This window comes from Rhinolophus sinicus, chromosome 14 (assembly GCF_057876585.1).
Source record: "Rhinolophus sinicus isolate RSI-liver-muscle chromosome 14, RSI-T2T, whole genome shotgun sequence".
Lineage (NCBI taxonomy): Eukaryota > Metazoa > Chordata > Mammalia > Chiroptera > Rhinolophidae > Rhinolophus > Rhinolophus sinicus.
Window position 1 is genome coordinate 54636305 of NC_142514.1, and position 22086 is coordinate 54658390.

Genomic DNA, 22086 nt, shown 5'->3' on the forward strand with positions numbered 1-22086 from the left:
ATCAGGGACATATTAGTCCAAGTTTACGGGGATAATGCCATGAAGAAAACAGCAGTGTACAAATAGATTAAATGTTTTTCTGAGGGGAGAGAATGCGTCACTGATGAAGAGAGGTCAGGGTGGCCAATGACAAGCAGAACTTATGAAAACATTGCAAAATTTCATCGAATTGTGTGTCAAAATTATCAGCTGACTGTGAGAAGCATAGAATACCAACTAAACATCCATAGAGAAACAATTAGGAAAATCTTAACTGAAAATCTTGGCATGAGAAAGGTGTGTGCAAAAATGGTCTCGAAGGAAATCACCAATGAACAAAAAACAAAGGAGAGTTGAAGTTTGCCAAGACCTTTTGGAGAGGCAAGACGATGTTTTGGACTGTGTTATCACTGATGATGAAACATGGGTGTACCGATACAGACCTGAAACAAAGCATCAAAGTGTATAATGGAAGTCAGCCAATTGTCCACAACCAAAAAAGTTCCGTTAGTCCAAATCAAGAGTCAAAACGATGTTGCTAACCTTTTTGATATCAGAGGGATTATTCATTATGAATTTGTACCAACTGCACAAACAGTTAACCAAGTTAACTATCTGGAAGTGCTGAGAAGGCTGCGTAAAAAAAGTGTGATGAAAATGACCTGAACTTTCCTCCAATAATTCATGGCTCTTGCATCATGACAATACACCAGCTCACAAGGCACTGTCTGTGAGGGAGTTTTTAGCCAGTAAACAAATAACTGTATTGGAACACCCTCGCTACTCACCTAATCTGGCCCCCAATGACTTCTTTCTTTACCAAAAGATAAAGGAAATATTGAAATGAAGACATTTTGATGACACTCGGGACATCAAGCATAATACGAAGACAGCTCTGATGTCCATTCCAGAAAAAGAGTTTCAAAATTGCTTTGAAGGGTGGACTAGGCACTGGCATTGGTGCATAGCTTCCCAAGGGGAGTACTTCAAAGGTGACCGTAGTGATAGTCAACAGTGAGGTATGTAGCACTTTTTCTAGGATGAGTATGCAAACTTAATTGTCAGACCTTGTATAAATAATCACTATAAATGTTGATGGTTTCAATGCACAAATTTAAAGAAGATTGTCAGAGTGAATTAGAAAAAAAAGACCTAACTATATGCTGTCTTCAAGAAACCCTGGACAGATCGAATAGTCAGAAAATCAGTAAGGACATAGTTGAACGACACTGCATCATCAATCAACTGGATATAACTGACATCTACAGACTGCTTCATCCAATAATATCATAATGCACATTCATCTTAGGCTCATATGAAAGATTCACCAAAACATTCCGCATTCTGGGCCATAAAACACACCTTAACAAACTTATAAGAATAGAAATCATCCAATGCCTTCCTCAGACCACAGTAGAATGAAGCGAGACAGCAATAATAGAAATATTGCTGGAAAATCTCAAAATACATGGAGCTTGAATGACACTCTTTTAAGTAATATATGGCTGAAGAAGAAATCTCAAGGGTAATTTTAAAGTATTTTGTACCAATTAAAAATAAGAACACAACTTATCAAAATGTGTTGGGTGCAGCTAAGTAGTGCTTGGAGGGAAATTTATAATACTGAATACATATATTACAAAAAAAATAAAGATTTAAAAGCAATAATCTCAGCATCCACCTTACAAAATCCAAAAAGAAAAAGGAGGAGGAGGAGGAGGAGGAGGAGGAGGAGGAGGAGGAGGAGGAGGAGAAGAAGAAGAACAAGAAAAAGAGGAGGAGGAGGAGGAGGAGCAAATTAAATCTACAGTAAGGAGAAAATAAATCATAACAATTTGAGCAGAAATCAATGAAATCGAAAACAAGAAATCAATACAGAAAATCCATAAAACCAAAAATTGGTTGTTTAAAAAGGTCAATAAAGTTGACAAGCCACTAGCCTAGCCTAACTAATTAAAAAAGAAAGAGAACTCAATTTGACATCCAATCGTACGGACAGTAAAAGGATAATGAAGTCACAGCATGAATAACTCTTTGCCCACAAGTTTGATAACCTAGATGAAATGAACAGAATCCTTGAAAGACACAATCTGCCACAACTCACAAAAGAAGAAACAGACAATCTGAATAGGCCTATATTTATTAAATAAATTGAATCAATAACCTTCTAAAACAGAAAGCACCAGGACCAGAAGGCTCCACTGATGATTTGTACCAAAATTTAGAGAAGAAATTATATGAATTCTCTACAACGTCTTTCAGAGGATAGGACAGAGGGAATACTTCCTAACTCATTCTATGATGCCAGGTGCACTAACATGAAAACCAGACAAAGACATGACTAGAACAGAAAATTAGAGATTGTAGAACATTGATACAAAAATCCTAAACAAAGCATTAGCAATCAAACCCAACAATATATAAAAAGAATCATACACCACCTCCATCAAAAGGGATGTATCCCTAGTACTGGTTAAACATTTGAAAAATCAATCAGTGTATTCCATCACATCAAAAGGCTAAAAAAGAAAAATCACATGATCATATCAATAGATTCAGAAAAAAAACATTTGAAAACTCCAACACCTATTCATAATAAGAACTCTCAGAAAGTTAGGAATAGGGCACTTCCTCAACTTGATAGCAAATACTTACAATTAGCATCATAACTAATGGTGAGAAACTAGAAGTTTTCCCACTAAGATGAGGTTCAAGGAAAGAAAATTCCCTCTCACCTCTTCATTTTATCATTATACTGGAAGTTTTAGCTAACGCAATAAAACAATTAAAGGAATTTAAACATATATAGGTTTGGAAAGAAAGAAAAAAAACTGTCTTTGTTTGTCAACGCTGATTATCAACATAGAAAATAAAAAAAAAAAACCTGGCACTAATAAGCAATTATAGCATTTTTGCAAGATACAAGGTTAAGGCACAAAAGTTAATCCCTTTGTTATATGTCAGTAATGAACTAATTAAAAACACAATACCATTTACATTAGCCCTCCACAAAATGAAATATTTAAGTACGAATCTATCAAAATATGTACGAGATCTACTTGAAGAAAACTACATATGCAACTCTGATGAATGAGATCAAAGAATTAAACACACAAGGGAGATTCCACGTTTATGGATAGGAAGATTCAATATTGACAAGATGTCAGTTCTTCCTGATAGGTCAGTCGATAAAGGAACGTGCATGGTCAGGCAAGTTAAGAAAGTTATTAAGAGAAAGTCTGTTTTGTTAAAAGAAAGTCTATTGGGTTGAGCAAAGATGGCTACAGCCTGGGCTGCGTGTCTAAAGGAGACTGCAGCCCCGAGTGAAGTTGCTGAGGAGGGTTTTATAGGACTGATGCTGACAGCGCAGCATTGTTTGAACAGAAAATGCTGACTGCCTGTAAGCCAGTAGCTGTTTTGTGGCGTTTTCTGTTATTGCAAGTGTGTCTCTGTCATCAGGTGCAGGCCAACAGACATTTTGCTGTTTTCTTGCAGACATGGCTCTGTCTAGAAGTCCAGGTCTCTGAGACTTAACATTCAGAGACCTAACACTTCCCAACTTATCTATAGATGCAATATGATCCAATCAAAATCCTAGCAGGTTATTTTGTAGATACCAACAGAGTCTAAAGTTTCTATTGAGAGACAAAAACAAACAAACAAACAAAATAAAGAATATATACCACAATATTGAAGGAGAACAAAATTAGAAAACTGACTCTACCTAACTTCAAGGTTACTATGAAGCTACAGTAATCAAGACAGTGTGGTATTTGCAAAATAATAAATAGATCGATGGAACAGAATAGAGAGCTCAGAAATAGACACACATAAATACAGACAACTGATCTTTGACAAAGTAGCAAAGACAATACAATGGAGCTAACAGTTTTTTCCAACAAATGATGCTGGAACATCCATGTGCAAAAATAAATAAACAAACAAACAAACAAACAAACAGATCTCATGCCATTAAATATATCTATGACCTAAATGTAAAACACAAAACTCCCAGAAGACAATATAGAAGAAAACCTAGATGACCTTGGGAATGGCAAGGCCTCATTAGATACACCACCAAAGGCACGATATATTAATTTTGACTTCCAAATACCATGTTTCCCCTAAAATAAGACCTAGTTGGACCATTAGCTCTAATGCGTCTTTTGGAGCGAAAATATATGACCCGGTGTTACATTATATTATATTATATTATACCTGGTATTATATTATATTAATTATATTATATTATACCAGTTATATTATATTATACAAGACCTGGTCTTATATTATATTAAAATAAGACCAGGTCTTATATTAATTTTTGCTCCAAAAGATGCATTAGAGCTGATGGTCCGGCTAGGTCTTATTTTTGGGAAACACAGTACCATTCCCTACTAAAAAGGTTAGGGCTCTTTAGAAAAATAATTGATTCTAGGACTGTAGACAGAAAAGTAAAAAGAGCACAGAGTTTGGGATATAGTAAATGACAGTCTAACATTTGCAGATTTAACATACACAGTTTCATCTCTTTATAACTGACCACAAATGTCCAACACATAATAGCTGTCTGACATTGGATACATATCCTAACCTCTCAACCAAGTTTAAATTCTTAATGCTTCTTCTGTAAAACAGAAAGTACAGGACGAATTCAAAAGCTCTAATGTATTAAATAATATGAAGTAGACTAAAGTACCTAAAATGGCTATTTATATACACTGCACACTCAATACATGTTTATTTCTTTTTTTTTCCATCTTTGACCTTGTTTTACATCACATTGACCCAACCGATAATCCTCACTGTGACCTCAATATATGTGTCCTTACTTAGGTTTAGGAGGCTGCCAATCTGATCACCATATTTCATTTTAAAAATAAAAGTGTACCTCCTTTGCACCATATCATCCATATTAAAAAACACTATCACTTAAAAAGATAATAGCATTAAACATAATTTTCTAAATTTAGGCAGTATATAATATTTAAAGGCTGTATATAAAATTTCAAGCAGTTTAAGTGAACAAATTTCAAGCCAGCTGTAAAATATTTGGGCATGGGAGATATTTCTCATGGCTAGAAATAGACATGTGAGAGGACTAATCACCTTTAGGTTGTGGGAATTCATAGGTACCTCTCTGCGCAGCTTTGTATGTTTCCCAGTTCTTTCTGGTTTTGCTTTCCCATAGATGAATCCAAAAATAATTTTCTGATATTAGCTTCCAAAGTCTCTCCATTGATATATTCATCTATCCAGCAAATATTTTTGAGCACATAACAAGTGTCAAGCATTCTGTCACATGCTAACGATACAGAGTATGCAGTACATTGCAAGATACAGTAATACCTTGGTTTTCGAACGTCTCCGTTGACTAACATTCTGGTTTACGAATGCCATAAATCCGGAAGTAAAGGCTTCGGTTTTTGAACAAGCCTTGGAAGTCGAACATGTCATACAGCTTCTGCTGAGTGCAAGATCCTGAGGCCTAGCTGTCGGCTGTTGAGTCCTGAGCACCCGCACAACAGGAGGTGATATTTGGCCTTATTTGGTAACTGTGTGCAATCAATCTGTACCCATGTCATCTCAGGAGCACTCTTGCAACCAATTTGTTTTTGCGACTGTGTGGAACCCAGTGCATAAATCCATGTTCAGCTAATCTCAGGAGCTCTCTTGCAACCAATTTGTTTTTGTGATTGTGTGCAATTAATCTGTGTTCATGTCATCTCAAGAGCCTTCTGCCAATCACCCCTTGCTGTTAGAAATGGGTAAAAGACGCAAAGCCAATACAATCATTAATAGAACAATAGAGGTGAAGAAGGAAACTATTTCCAAACATGACAGTGGTGTCTGTGTATGTGATCTGGCAACCCAGTTTGGTATTGCCAAATTTACAATTTGTACCATCTTAAAAAATAAACGAGCCAATATTGCAAGAAGTGTTCATACACTTACAAGAAAAAGAACACAGACAATTGAAGAAGTGGAAAAATTGCTTTTCATATGGATACATGAAAAACAGTTGGCCAGTGACAGAATTTCTGAGCATAATTTGTGAAAAAGCTTTACATTTGCACACTGACCTCATCAAAAACACCCCTGGAACAAGTGCTGAGAGTGATATTTTCAAGGCAAGTAGAGGGTGGTTTGAAAAGTTTAAGAGGAGAAGTGACATACACAATGTGGTGAGACATGGTGAAGCTGCCAGTGCCAACAAAGAAGACGCCGACCAATTTGTTTTGGAATTTAAAGATTATGTAGAGGCAGAGGGTTTCCTTCCCCAACAAGTTTTCAACTGTGGTGAGACAGGCCTCTTTTGGAAGAAAATGCCAAAGAGGACCTACATAACAAAGGAGGAGAAATCATTGCCAGGACACAAGCCCATAAAACACAGGCTAACCCTTTTATTTTGGGGGAATGCAAGTGGGGATTTTAAGTTGAAGTCTTTGCTAGTCTACCATTCTGAAAACCCCAGGGTATTTAAGAAAAACAATGTCATAAAAAGAAAATTGCATATGACATGGAGGGCAAACAGCAAAGCTTGGGTAACCAGACAATTTTTTATTGAGTGGGTTCATGAAGTGTTCGGGGCAAGTGTAAAAAAAATACCTTCAAGACAAAAATCTTCCAATGAAGTGCCTGCTTGTTACGGATAAAGCTCCAGTGCACACCCCAGGCTTGGAGGACGAGTTGATGGAAGAGTTCAGTTTTATCAGTATAAAGTTTTTGCCCCCCAACACGACTCTTCTTATCCAGTCCATGAACCAGCGGGTCATATCTAATTTTAAGAAGCTTTACACCAAAGCACTGTTCCAAAGGTGCTTTGAGGTGACCTTGGACACAGAGCTAACCCTCCGAGAGTTCTGGAAGAATCATTTCAATATCTTACATTGCTTACATCTCATAGACAAAGCATGGAGGGATGTGTCTCACAGGACAATGAAGTCAGCAAGGAAGAAATTGTGGCCCGACACTGTCCCCGAACGTGTCTGCAAGGATGTTGAAGAGGATGATCCTATTGTTGAGGATACTGTGTCTCTGGGAGAGTCCATGGGCTTGGATGTGAGTAGTGATGCTGTGGAGGAGTCAGTGAGGACCACAAGACTGAACTCACCACAGAAGAACTTCAGCACATTCTGACGGAGCAGCAACAGGTGGCAACTGAGGAACTGTCTTCGGAGGAGGAGGGAAGATAAAGTGTTTCTACTGCACTGATCAAACAAGTGTGTACAAAATGGGTTGAAGTGCAAATTTTTGTTGAAAAATATCACCTTGATAAAGCTGCTGTAAGTCATGCCACTAACACTTTCAGTGATAATGCTATGTCTCACTTTAGACAAATTTTAAAACATCGGAAAAAGCAAATGTCAACTGAAAAATTTTTAGTGAGGAAAAGATCCAGTGAGTTTAAACTAGGTGTCAGTGGTATAAACAAATCAAGGGAAGGAAGGGCAGGAGAGGAGTCACCTACAGTGATTCTGGAAGAGGGCTACAGAACACCTGAACAACACTCATCTATTGTGATTCTGGAAGAGGACCACAGAACACCTGAACAACACTCACCTATTGTGATTCTGGAAGAGGACCACAGAACACCTGAAGAGTCACCTGTTGTGATTATTGAAGGGGATCTCCCCCCTCCATCCAAACCATGACTATCATCATTGCAGGTAAGAAAAAATTACATTTTCATTTTTATCATCTACAGTACTGTTTTTACATTATGCTTATTTATTATTGCTTTTACAGTACAGTATATTGTGTTTATTGCTTTCATTGTGTATCATTTTATGGATCTATGGTATCATTAGATAGCAAAATTCATGCTAAGTTGCTGTTTTAGTGGTTCATATTAAAGGTCTGGAACAGATTAATCCATTTTGCATTATTTTCTATGGGAAACCGTGACTCGGTTTTCGAACGTTTCAGAACTAGAGCAGTCTTTCCGGAATGGATTACGTTAGAAAACCGAGGTACCACTGGATAATTATGGAGACAACTGCAATACACTATGGTAAGTGCTTATGATAATAAATGTATGTGATGCACACGGTACAGGAAAATACCCCAGTCATTTGCCCTAAGCAATTGGGAGCAATTAGAGAAATTTAAGTTGGTGAATACAATTAGATTCATATTTTGGAAATTTTGCTCTTTGCATGTTATGGTAACTGTAACTAGAAGGGAGCAAGAAATCCAAGGAAAAAGTTTCCCGCAGAGTCAAATAACGCAGAGAGCACAAGATATACCAACAACTACAAAGAAGATATTTAAAAAGTAATACCCATATTTGCCAGGTGTTATTTCATGATCTCAATTCCCACAAGCAAACAGTGAAATAAGTACTGCTACTAGCTGCTGTTCTCTACCATTTAACATATGAGGAAACTCAGGCTCAGAGTAGTTAAGTGATGTGTCTAATGGAACAGCATTTAAAAGAGAAAAACAACTCAAATTGTTCCGTTTTGAACCGTTCTGAGATGTTGTAATGACAAGTACGGAAAAGAAAGGGGAGGGCATGCTGGAGAGGGGCTAATTAATTTATTTAGCAATATGTAATCAATTTATTTAGCAATATGCAATAGCAAAAGACAAAGTCAATTCAAACAAGGTGCTAATGAAAGAAAGTAAAGGTGGTTAAGACTAAACTATATACATTGATAACAATGTCATGTCAAAGGAGTATGCATACATATAAATTTAAGAGATTTCAACATATGATTACTATTGATCAAAAATCACTTGACTAAATACACAAATAACATTAATAAGGAGTATCCAAAAGCAGTAATAAACTCTATAGGATAGCAACTATTACAGTAGATGCCAAAAGCTCACCACACCATAGGAAAAACAACAGTGGAAAGGTCAGGAATCAAAATCTTGCAGGTCTGCCACTGGGAAAGCTGAAGCATCTCCCATTGTTGCTTGCTACCGTGTTTCCCTGAAAATAAGATCTAGCCAGATGATCAGCTCTAATGCATCTTTTGGAGCAAAAATTAATATAAGACCTAGTATTATATTAATTATATTGTATTGTATTGTATTGTATTGTATTGTATTGTATTGTATTATATTATGTTATATTATATTATATAAGACCCGGTTTTACACTGTGCTATGTTATGTTATGTTATGTTATGTTATGTTATGTTATGTTATGTTATGTTATGTTATGTTATGTTATGTTATATTATTATTATACCCAGTCTTATGTTAAAATAAGACCTGGTCTTATATTAATTTTTGCTCCAAAAAAACGCATTTATGCTGATGGTCTGGCTAAGTCTTATTTTCGGGGAAACACGGTAGTTCCCAAGAATGTTGCTGCTGTTGTCATTGCTGTTGCTGTTGTTATTGTTGGAAGTTAGGGCATCTCCTGATGCTGCAAGATGCAAGCTGCATACAAGTTTCCTAAATGCTAACAAGTTCTTAAGCAGGCTAACCGTGGGAAACAACGCTGGAGAAGTCCGGAACCAGCCAGACCTCACCAGGTCCATGCCTGGAAGTCAGGGCGTCTCCTGGTATTGTAAGCTGCATATTGTATACGAGTTGCCAAGATGCTAGAATGATGAAGAATCACGAATGACAAAAGACAAAATTACACTGCCAACTGAGGTCTGTCTTATATATTTTTTCAGATGTACACTAGAGCCAAGCTTCTAGTTCCTGCCTCCCCCTGAGGGAATGGCCAGTTCCGGGAGGGTCCAGCAGTTACTGTAATAAAAATATTGTTTATCCGGCGGCCAAAGGGCCAGTTCATTTGAACAAACAATGCTTACTGTTTTCGCCTGGGACCATCAGTTCAAGGCCTTCTAAAGCCTGGCAATGTGCCTGTCACATCATTCTGATTGATATAACTTAGTTACTTTTCTACCTCATCTGCTGATGCAGGCAAAATAGACAAAAAACCAACTCAGAGTTATTCTGGGACAAACCTCACATGCAGTCCTCCACAGGTGAGGGAAAAAACAAACCAAACCTCACATGCAGTCCTTCACATGCGAGGGAACAAAAAGCTAACCAGTACCTCACGTGCAGTCTCTCACGTGAGGGAACCCCACATGCAGTCTCTCATGTGTGGGAACAAAGCAACAAAAAGCTAATCAAAAGCTAACTAGTACCTCATGTGCAGTCTCTCACACAAGGGAACCCCACATGCAGTCTCTCATGTGGGGGAACAAAAAGCTAACAGACAAAAGATAACATCAGCAAATGATGGCAAATTTTCTCAACATCTTCCCTACGTATGTTATTATTACTGACATCTCTTCCCACAAATCTCATTCAAATTCTGTTCACACATGCTGAATTTTCAGCAACTGCTTCCATGCACACAGTTTTTTTTATCTCATGTTACATGAATAGCACAGAAAATCTTGATTCCAAGAGAGAAAAACTCAATCCTAGGGGCATAAACTAAAGAAAAATCCCTTTAATTAGATGTTTATTTCACATAAAATACACATTAAATTTAAAAGAACATATGAGACAGAAATATTTTAAATATACGTACCTGTCAGAAACTGCCTGACCCTTTTCCACATCTTTTATTCCAAATAATTTTACTTGTCCCCACTTGTGAGCCCTCTTTCTCGCACACTTTGACCTTAGTTTAAAAAGTATGTGGAACCTCCTCCTCAGAAGTTGGAGGCACTGTATCATGGTCAATTTGGCTCCCTCGCCATCTTACTTACCTATTTTTATCAGGGCTACTGCCATCTATGATTTAGCTCATGCAGGCTAATGCAGAGAACACTCTCTCTGCCTAACATAGAATTTGAATATCATCTCAGTGAAACTTCCTAATCTGTCTTTTTCAGGGACTGTCCATTTTCCGACTCTAGATCCTACCTATATTTCAGGGCCAAATTTTATTTCTATCTTCTGAACTCTACTGTTCAGTATCTGAAAATAAGCTATACAAGAATGTTTATTTACTTTGTTGTATGTTTGATGTTTGGAATACTAATAATCTCCCAAGTTCAATGTTGAGAGACTCTACCAAGAAAAAAATTTCCTCTATTTGCAAATGTCAGCTATCGGAGAGGAATACAAGAAACAAAGAGAGAGGTAAAGATAATCAAAAGATACCGTAGATTGATATGACACTAGATGTTTCACCAAAATTAGCTTCCCATCCAAACAACACACGAAATCTTCATATATATGTTTCATGGTTAATATTTCTATTGGATTCCATTATATAGCCCATGGCTTATATTTCTATTGCATGAAAGAAATTCGACATATGCTTTAGACTGATATTTTTATGTTTAATAAAAACACCTGTCCGAATTACTCAAACAAAGATTAATAAAAAATGGTTAGTTATTTATGTGGTCAATTTAAAAGAAAAAAGTAAAAGTATAAAAATTGTATTATGCTAAATATTGTATCAATATAGAGTTTGTGATGTCTTCCTTAAAATTAGTTCAAGTAATCTATAAAATACCATTTTGATAGGGAATGCAAAAATGTATATTACTAGAGAATTGCCTCTTATTATTGATTTTATTATCATTTTATTTTAATATTCAAATAGCAAAGAAAATAAAACATACCTCAAACGCTTTCTTACTAGGAAACCACGTATCCATCTTTGAACAATTAAAACTGGTGAATTATGAGCCAGAATTTCGTTAATTTTTGAAATAACATGTTTGATATTATTAACTTCATCCTCATAGGTTGATCCCTGTATAAAGAAAATATACTTGATATTTATAGTTCTTGAGAATATTTCCAAAAGACATTTTAAACTTGGTAGTCTAATCATATAAACTACTAAAATATTCACAGGTATCTTAAAGGCATAGCAGTTAAATAATAAATACATTTCATGTCTGTTTTATTACATCAGGAGATCAAGAATTAGTAGCATCAAATAATTTTAATTCTCTACACATAATGCAAGATCCATGATGATAATTTTCTCCATTCTAGATCCTTCTCCCAGTTTGATATCATAGGTATAAAATTTTGACCATAACCATATTGAGCTCTGAAAAGTATTGGCATGAATAGGTATCGACCTATTCGAACATGAATATGTTTACCAGGTCTTATTTTCATAATATAAGACCAGGTCTTACATAATATAATATAACATAATATAATACCAGGTTTTATATTAATTTTTGCTCCAAAAGACGCATTAGAGCTGATGGTCTGGCTAGGTCTTATTTTGGGGGAAACACGGTAATAAAACTCTAAAAGTATTCTGTGGATCCCCATCGAGGAAACTGACATACAATGGATTCATAAAATAAAATAGAGTAGTTCAAAAGTTTGTTGCAGCTTAACTAGAATGTTTGTTACTTTTATTGAAATACATCACATTGCCCTGGGGAAAGACATTCCATATTGCCTTTAAAGAAATTATCTCTAAGATCTCTGTTTCTGTAAATGTTTAGATTTGGAATCATAGATTCCCTATATCCTATTGATCATTTCATTGTTTTGAAATGAAGCCACTTTATTAATATTTTGAATGTAAGGATTATGCATTAAAAGACTAAAATTCATATTGTTTGTAAGGCACCTACTCTGAAAATTACCAGCCCCATCCATCACGTTAGAAACACACACCTTTTCAGTCTATACACTGAATCAGCCGTGTACTGCTTGGGGTGGGGGAAGGAGGGGAGGAATCAGAAAGCCTTGCAGATTAGTGTTACTTCATGCCACCTCAATATGTGATTATAGGAGTTCAAAATATGCCACCCCAAAATATGCTCCTGTGGTATATTGATTATTTTGAGTGGTAGACATTTGAAAAACATCAAAAGCAGGGAGGGGATTTCTCTGAATTTCCCTTATCTGCCTAAAGACAGATCCTCCAAAAGGCATTCAATTGTCACAAATCTCGTCCCCAGGAGATTCATCAGCCAGGGAAGATGGACTCTTATCAAAGGAGAGTAAATTAGAAGGAGATTGGAAGGAGAGGAGTTTAGGACAGAACACCACACCCAGATAAATTTTGTCACAAACTCCCATCTTTTCTTCTAAGGACCAACTATTGATCTTTCCTAAAAATCATTTATTCTCTCCTAAGAAGCCTACATACTCCCTCTCCTTTCCTTAAGCGTGAATTCTAAGCCGCTTCTGGGAGCTACTCATTCTACCCTGGTATTTCCTAGTATGCATACATAAGGTATCCATGTTAATAAACTTCTGTTTATTTTTCTCTAGTTAATCCATCTTTTATTACAGGGGTCTCAGCCAAGAACTCAGAAGGTTAGTGGGAAAATTACTTTTCCTCCCCTACAGTAGCTCTGGGTCAGAGAAGCTGATTGCGTAAGTAAGAAGTGAGGAAGAACATAGGAGGGAATTTAGAAGACTAAGCTTAAGTGGTCCTGGTCAGATGCTACAGTTCTCAACAGCAGAAAACCATTAAATTCACACTGCAGTTTACAGCAGGGTCCTGGTTCCCACCAAGACATGAATAATTCCTTCTCTTTAAAGAGATAAACAGAATAATCATCACCTGTGGGCAGGTTTATTGTCCCTGACAGAGAATGATCAATCTCTAGACAACACTCAAGCTTTCTGATGTTCTAAAACAATCATCTTATAAAATGCCAATAAAGGTATCACTGCTAAACTTGTACACATGCCATAAACCATTTGATATCTGAGGACAGATGGAAATGAACTCTTTCTAAAGGGCAAGTAATGCATTTCCTTCACAATGATGTCCTGGGTTTAAATCTCAGTTCCACTACTTGCTAGCTACATGATCTAGGGTTAACCCTTCTGTCCCCTGTTCATCATCTGTAAAACAGAGATAATAATGGTACTATCTCATTTGGTTGTTGTGAGGGAATATTTGTAAAGCACTTAGAACAGTAGCTAACACATTTCAAATATTCAAACAATGTTATCTGCCACAGTTTTACAGTAATACATAAAATGATGTAGTGCTTTAGAGTTTATAAAGGACCTATATACCTTATAGTATTTGATATTCAAAAAAAATAGTCTAAAGCAATTTATTAAGCAATTAATCTAAACTTACATACTGTAACATATGAAATCAATAAATTAACTATAAAAGACAATTAGTACTAAAGTGTTCAATCCAATAAAAAGAATTGAACGATCATAGTAAAAGTCTGGCAACGAACAATGTATGTTTAGGCAAAAAAAAACTATCAACAATCAATAAAATCGATGGCAGAATAATGAAATAGCTATACCCTACGACTTGTTATTATTGTAACTATGTAATGAAAATGGGGCTATTGCTAACCCTGGTATAAAGCATGAAGCATTTCAAAAGAACAGTAAGGACTTTTATAATATGACTCATATGGTTAAGAGTACGTTGTGTTCTAACAGGAGTAGTTTAAAAAACAAATTCTAAAATTATATTTTTATATAATTATACAAAGAGATTTCCAATTAATTTGATATTTTAAATACACTTGTAATTATTTAAATTTTTCTTTCTTTTCTATTTCCATGTTTGAATCTCTTCTGTATGCATCAGGTCCCTAAGGTCTATCTCTCTGTATTCCATTTGTGATTTTTTTTCCCATCAGAATTTCCTAATTTGGCACATTTTCTCAGCAAACTTGAAAAATGTAAATTATACTACTATCCCACATGTATTTATTTCAAACAGAGTAAACCCATACAGTTTTTACCATTTTGTCAGAAATCATATTATATCCATAATATATTCACTTCAATAGCCATGTGAAATGGTGAGAATCTATGTGAAACTCTCCACACTAGGTTGTATTATTTTAAATCTGTATTTGTATACCCACTAGGTAAGCAATTTTGGAATATACTATAGTCAATTCTCAAGTTTAAAAAAAACACACACAAAAAAAACGCATTTGAATCAAGTCCAATTAAATAATTTAAAATAAAATTTAGCATCATAATAATATAACAACATAGAAATTTTAGAAAACAAAAGCAAAAACAAAAACCCTACTCAAATTTCCACCACTCAAATTAACTATTATCATTTTGAAATACTCATTTCCAAATACTTTCCCTAACTCTATAGATTATCTTTTCATTCTTTTATCAGGGTCTTTTACAAAGCAATTTTTAAAAATTTTGATGAAGTTCACATTGTTATTTTTTTCCTTTTAAACACTGGGCTTTTGGTGTCAAGTCTAAGAATTGTTTGCCTAGTCCTAGATCCCAATGTTTTCCTTAGGTTGAGGGAATGCACGCGCGCGTGTGTGTCAGATACCCAATTGCTCCATCAACATTCATTGAAAAGGATATTTTTTTCCATTAAATTACCTTTACACCTTTGTCAAAATCAGCTAGACATACTGTGTGAACCAATTTGTAGGTTTTCTATTCTATTAATCTATGTGCTTCCCCAATATCTATACACAGCCTTGATTACTGTAGCTATGTTAAGTCTCAAAATCAGGTAACTGATTCTTTTCACTTTATTGTTTTTCAGTTTTAGCCATTCTAGTTTCTTTACATTTCCATCAAAAGTTTAGACTAATTTTGCCTATATCTACAGAAAATCTTGCAGCTTTTGATAGAAATTGCATTGAACCTATATATCAATTTGGGGAGAACTGAGACCTGTATTTTGCAGAGTAAATTCATAAATATGCTATGTCTTTCATTTTATTCAGATCTTTGATTTTTTTAATCAGTGTTTTATAGTATTCAGCATACAACTTCTGTGCCTGTTTTGTTAGATTTACACCTAAATATTTCATTTTTGAGTGATTATGAATGATATATTTTTAATTTTGGTGTCTATGTTCATTGCTAGTATACAGAAATCTGATTGATTTTTGTATGTTTACCTGACATCCTGTGGCCTTGCTAAGGTCACGTTTTAGTTCTAAGAAATTTTTTTTTTGGTATATTCTTTGAGATTTTCTACATAGGTGATCATTTCATCAGCAAATAGAGTTTTATTTCTTCTTTTCCTATCTGTATGTCTTTTATTTCCTTTTCTTGCTTTACTGCACTAGCTAGACTTTCCAGTACTATGTTGACAAGAGAAGTGATAGTGTTTTGCTCCTAGTCTCAGGGGAATAAAAAGCATTCAGTCTTTCACCATTAAGCATAATGTTAGCTGTAGGTTTCATGTGGATGTTTTCAATAAAGAGGAAGTTTCCTTTTTTTTGAGTTTTTTTTTTTTAAATCATGAATGGATGTATAATTTTGCCAAATGCTTTTTATACATTGACTTATACATTTGATATTTTCAAATATTGAACCAGCCTTGCATCCCTGGAATGAGGAACATTCGCTCATGCTATATAATTATTTTTATATATTTCTATTTGCTAATATTTTGCTGAGTTTTGTGCTTAAATTCACAAGGGATATTGTTCTGTAATTTTCTTTTTTTGTACATACTGTTTGGTTTTGGTATCAATGTAATATCACCTTTCTAAATTAAATTAGGAATTGTTCCCTTTTATTTTCTAGAAGAAACTGTGTAGAATTGTTCTTTTTTAAACGTTTGGGAAAATTCTCCAGCAAAGCTGTCTGGGACTGAGGATTTCTTTTGTAGGAGTTTTTAAATTATGAACTTAATTTCCTTAATAGTTATAGGATTATTTAAATTATCTCTTGCATGTTAGGTGATTTTTGATAGTTTGTGTTATTTTGTGGAAGTATCTACTCATCTAAAGTGTCAAGTTTATGCATGTATCATTATTGTACTAGTCTATTATCCTTTTGATATCTGCAGGTCTGTAGTGATATCCTTTATTTTGTTTCTGATATTGATAATTTATTTCTTCTCTTTTTTTTCTCTGTCTTGCTATAGGTTTGCCAATTTTATCGATCTTTGCAAAAGAAAAACAAACAAACAAAAAAACCCAGACCTTTGTTTTACTAATTTTTCTCAAGTTTTTTGTTCATGATTTCACTAATATCATTTCCGTCCTTCTGCTTACTTTGGGTTTATTCAGCTCTTCTTTTTCTAAGTTCTTGTGAGGCGGAAGGGATCTTAGACCACCAATTTGAGGCTTTTCCTCTTTACCAGTATACACATTTAGTGCTATAAATTTCCCTTTTGGCATTGCTTTAGCTGTGTCCCACAAATTTTAGTACCTGGTATTTCCATTTCAATTCAGATAATGTATTTTTAAATGTCCTTTGATAACACATCTTTGACATATGGATTTATTAGAAGTGTGGTGTTTAGTTTCCAAGTGTTTGGAGATTTTCCACTTATCTTCCTGTGGTCAGAGAACACACCCACATGATTTAAATTCTTTAAATTTGTTGAGGTTTGTTTTATAAAATAGAATATGGCCTATATATGTTTCCATGAGCACTTGAAAAGAATGTGCATACTACTGTTGTTGGCTGGAATGTTCCATAAATGTCAATTAAATTCTGTTGGTCAATGGGGTTGCTGATTTTTTCTATATCTTTCCTGATTTTTCTGTCTAGTTGTTCCAATTGTTGAGAGAGGAGTTTTGATGTCTCCAACTGTGATCATGTGTTTCTCTATTTTTCATTTTGGATATATCAGTTTTTGCTTCAAATATTTTGTAGCTCTGTTGTTTGGTGCATTCACATTTAAAATTACTATCACTTCTTCGTAGTTTAAACAGATTATCATTATATAATGAATAATTTCCTTTGCTCTTAAGTTTACTTTATCTGATATTAAGATGACTGGCCAGACATCTGATACTGTATAAGTTGCTAAAACTCACTATATATTATGTTCTGTGAAATAAGAGCAATACCTTTCCAAGACCAAGAACATACCAAAGAATAAATAATCTATGTTTCAGAAAGTCCTTCCCCATCCATCTAGCTAAAGTAGCCCAAATCTCCACTCCTTCCATAATATGTCACTGCTTTCTTTTCTTTTCTTTAGAAATTAACATTATCTGGAATTCTATGTTTTTTGTTTTTTGTTTTTTTTGGCTGACAATTTTATTTCCTGTGTCTTTACACTGAACTTCATGAAAGCGGGACCTTAATCATATTATTTACCACTGAGTCCAGAATAAACCCTCTCATGTATTAGGCGGTCAATGCATATTTGGTGAAGAAATGAAGGAATAAAATATACAAAATGCCTACCACAATGGCTTTTACTGAGTGTCTGCCCTCTATGTTGTCTTCTTTGTTTCTGCCACTGGCTGTCTGCCTATATCAACCTTTATATCATTTTTTGCCTACAGTAATTTACTTTTTGCTCTCATCTGCCTCCTAACCCCTATTAATCTGCTAGCAAAGTACTGGATTAATCTTTTTTAAAAAAAAACTTTGTCAATACCATTTATTCATAGACCACCAACTATGACAGAACCACTCTAATTTTCCTACTCAAATAACTTCATTGCATTCACTAAGAAGTCTATATGCCTTGGTACGCCATTCAAGGTTCTTTTCAATACCATCCCCTAACTTCCCATTAATTCCTTAAATGAACCTCAGTCATTTTTGATTGTCCTTAAAAGGGTCATGAATGTCCCCACCTTGGATTATACCATACCACACAATGAGAATACCTAAGTGAAATTCTCCCTTTAGCGCCCAGGTTAAAACACCCAGACATACATCCTGCCTTGTTTTTTATTTCCCTAATTTTTACAACTATTATCACAAAATCATGAATATACCTTTTTTTTTTACATAAAGACTCATATGCAGTTATAAAAAGTCTTTCAACTTCCTAATGTCCAGCCTTCCCATGAATAATCACTATCTGTTGTTTATACACCCTCTCTGATGTGATCGCCAGTGTCCAATGAGTTCTTCATCAATTTTCAATGCATTTATATGTAGATTTGTATATATATATTTAGAATATATAATAAACATTATTATGCAACACACTTTTTTACTTCCTATACCTTTTACCTGATTTTTTCTAATACCTGTAGAGTTTACCCTCTCTTTTGAACTCATAAAATTTATTTGTTCTAATATTCTTATGTCATGAAGCATTTTTCTTACATTTTTATCTAGCCATTTAAGTATTTTATAACCTCCACCTAGATAAAGTTTCCCAACAGCTTCTTGCAACATTATAAAAATCAACATAAAATGATGATTGTACATGCCTGTGTCACCAAATTAATTGTTTAGGAATTGAATATTTTTATCTTCTTCCATTAATAATCCAAATTGTCTTATAAGGCATTGAAAAAACAATAAAACTATCTCTCAATGGACTCATTCAAATATGAAGACTTGAAAAAATTAAGATCAACTTTCAATTAAAAAACAAGTATTTTGAATCCACATAAAACTTCTAGAACTAAGAAGTGAGAATAGTGGCATGACATAAGATTATAAAAACATCAATTACACACACACACATACAACACACACACACACACACACACACACACACACACACTAGAGTGTGTGTATGCAACAAACAATCCAAATATGAAATTAAGAAAACTATTCCACTCACAATCAAAATAAATAAAATACCTAAAAATAAATTTCAACAAAATCAGTGCAAGACTTGTACAATGAAAATTACAAAGCATTACTGAGAGAATTAAAGAACATCTAAATAAATTGAGAAATAGTTCACATTCAAGAACAAGAATACTCACTATTTTAAAGATGGCAATTCTCCACAAATGATCTATAAATTTAATGGACTCCTTATCACTATACCAAAGGGAAGCATTGTCAAAATTGACAAGCTCATACTAAAATTAATTTGTAAACACAAGGGAATCTGAATAACCAAAGCAGTATGGGGGGGAGGGAAGGCAAAGTTGGAAGACTCAGACTTTCCTGTTTCAAAATGTAACCACACAGCTACAATAATTAAAACTGGGTGGTAATGGTATAAAGATAGATATAGAGACCACTGGAATATAACTAAGAGTCCAGAAATTAACTCTTACATTCTTATGGCCAATTGATTTTTTACAAAGATATCAAGAAAATTCATTGGGGAAAGAATAATATTTTCAGCAAATGGGGCTGTTATAAATGAATACTTACATGCAAAAAAATAAACTTAGACCTTACTTCACGTCACACATAAAAATTCATTCAAGATAAAACACAGATCTAAATTTCATAACTATAATTATTAAGCCCATAAAAGGAAACATAGGAGAAAAAAAATCTGTGACCTAAAATTAGGCAGAGTTCTTGGATACAACACCAAAAGCACAATCCATAAAATAATTCATAAAATTAGACTTCATAAAACTCAAAAATGTTCTGCTTTAAAAGAAACCATTAAGAAAATGCAAAGACAAGCTACAGGTTGGGAGAAAATATTTGTGATTCACATATCTGATAAAAGACTTATATCCAGATATCTACTCTTACAACTCAGTAAGACAAACAAGTCACTTTAAAAATAGGCAAAAAAATCTATACAGACATTTCAACAACTAAAATACATGAATAGTTACAAGCAGATGGAAAGATGTTTATCATCATGACTCATTAGGAAAATAAAAAATAACACCACAAATGAAATACCACCTCACATCAACCAGAATGTCTACAGTGCAAAACACAGAAAATACTAAGAAGTTGCAAAGACATAATGAAACTAGAACCCTCTAATACATTGGTGGTTTCCACTTCTTAGAAAGCAATTCAGTTTTTTTAACAAGTTAAACATAAACTTACCATACATCCCAGCAGCTGCATTCCTGAGAATCTACCCAAGAAAAACGAAAACTTATGTATATACATAAAGACATGTAAGTAGGTATTCATAACAGCATTATTCATAATAGCAAAAACTGAAAATAATCCAAATGTTCATCAATTGGTGAACGGACAAAGAAGATACGGTATATTCTATGTAATAAAATATTACTCAGCAACCGTAAAGAACAAACTACTGATTCATGCTACAACATGAATGAGCCTCAAACACATCACACTAACTGAAAGAAGGCAGATGCAAAAGACTACATATTGTATAATTCCTTTATATACAAAGTTTAGAAATGCAAATTTATAGACAGAAAACAGATCAATGGTTATCTAGGACTGGGGTTGGGAGTGGGGATTAACTGCAAATGGGAATGAGAGAAACTTTTGGAGTGGTGGAAATTTCTAACATTGGATTTTGGAGATGGTTATGCAGTACTGTTAATTTACTAAAATAATTGAATCATACATGTAAAATGGGGGAATTTAAAGTATGTAAGCTTGATATCCTTAAAGCTATTAAAACATAATGGAGACCAAATATATATGAATATATATATATATATATATGTTTCTCTACAATTTGACATTTTTCTGCTCAACAATTTTCATGCAGTAAACATACAAACATTTTATAAATTTCAGTTATAACACATTACTAATATATTTATTACTATATGGTATCTTACATAACTGATGCAAAATACTAGTTTTATATAATTTAGGCATAATCCTAAGAAGCTAAAAATGTATTTCTATAAATTTACTTAAAACAAACCCTAATGAAAGCATGTACCTTTTTCAAAGCCGGGGAGAAATTAAAGAAAAGCCGTTGGTTATACGTTTTGAATCTTTCAGGAAGATGCCAGTTCTGAATTATTTCTTCATCAGAAATCACATGATGATCCAGTGCTTTGAGAGTCCATATACTATTGACAAGAACATGTCTATATCCTTTTATAAAACTTACTGGACAATCAAACATAGTGAGAGCAATGAGGCTTTGACAGGCAGATAACATACATACATTCTTTAACTTTGCAAACCCATTGTCATGAAGATAGAGAAGTTTTAGATTCTTCAATCCCCTCCAAAACTTGGTATCTGGTAGAATTTTTACCTGAAATATTATGAATAATAATACTTTAAATACAAATATAAAATTCCTATAAATTGCATGGAAACTAAAATATATTAAACATCATCTAAAATTCAGTATTTTCCCAAGTGACAAATTTCTCATCAATAAGTAAGAACAGAATTTCTAATTATCCAAATGATGACTGGTGTAAAAACATAATACACTGGACATCTGGAATAAGCTATCATTATTAGTGTAATTAAATGAGTAAACATATACTTTGTTCAGTAAAAATTCCTTTGTAATAGGCTGCCTCTCTGAAGTTTTCTAAAATACTTTCCTTACATAAAGCATTAAAAAATCAAATCGAACAATGTGATGCAACACATTGGTGAAATACCTGA

General features: G+C 34.1%; 1 protein-coding gene across 1 annotated transcript in view; it reads right to left on the bottom strand.

Moving 5' to 3' along the window:
• LRRIQ3 (leucine rich repeats and IQ motif containing 3) overlaps positions 1–22086 on the bottom strand; it is a 147083-nt gene that overhangs the window by 106581 nt on the left and 18416 nt on the right. The window contains exons 3-4 of the mRNA XM_088791203.1: positions 21398–21721; positions 11544–11677 (exon numbers count right to left, since the gene is read on the bottom strand). Coding sequence (XP_088647329.1) covers positions 11544–11677; positions 21398–21721 — 458 coding nt within the window. The remainder of the gene's footprint in view (positions 1–11543; positions 11678–21397; positions 21722–22086) is intronic.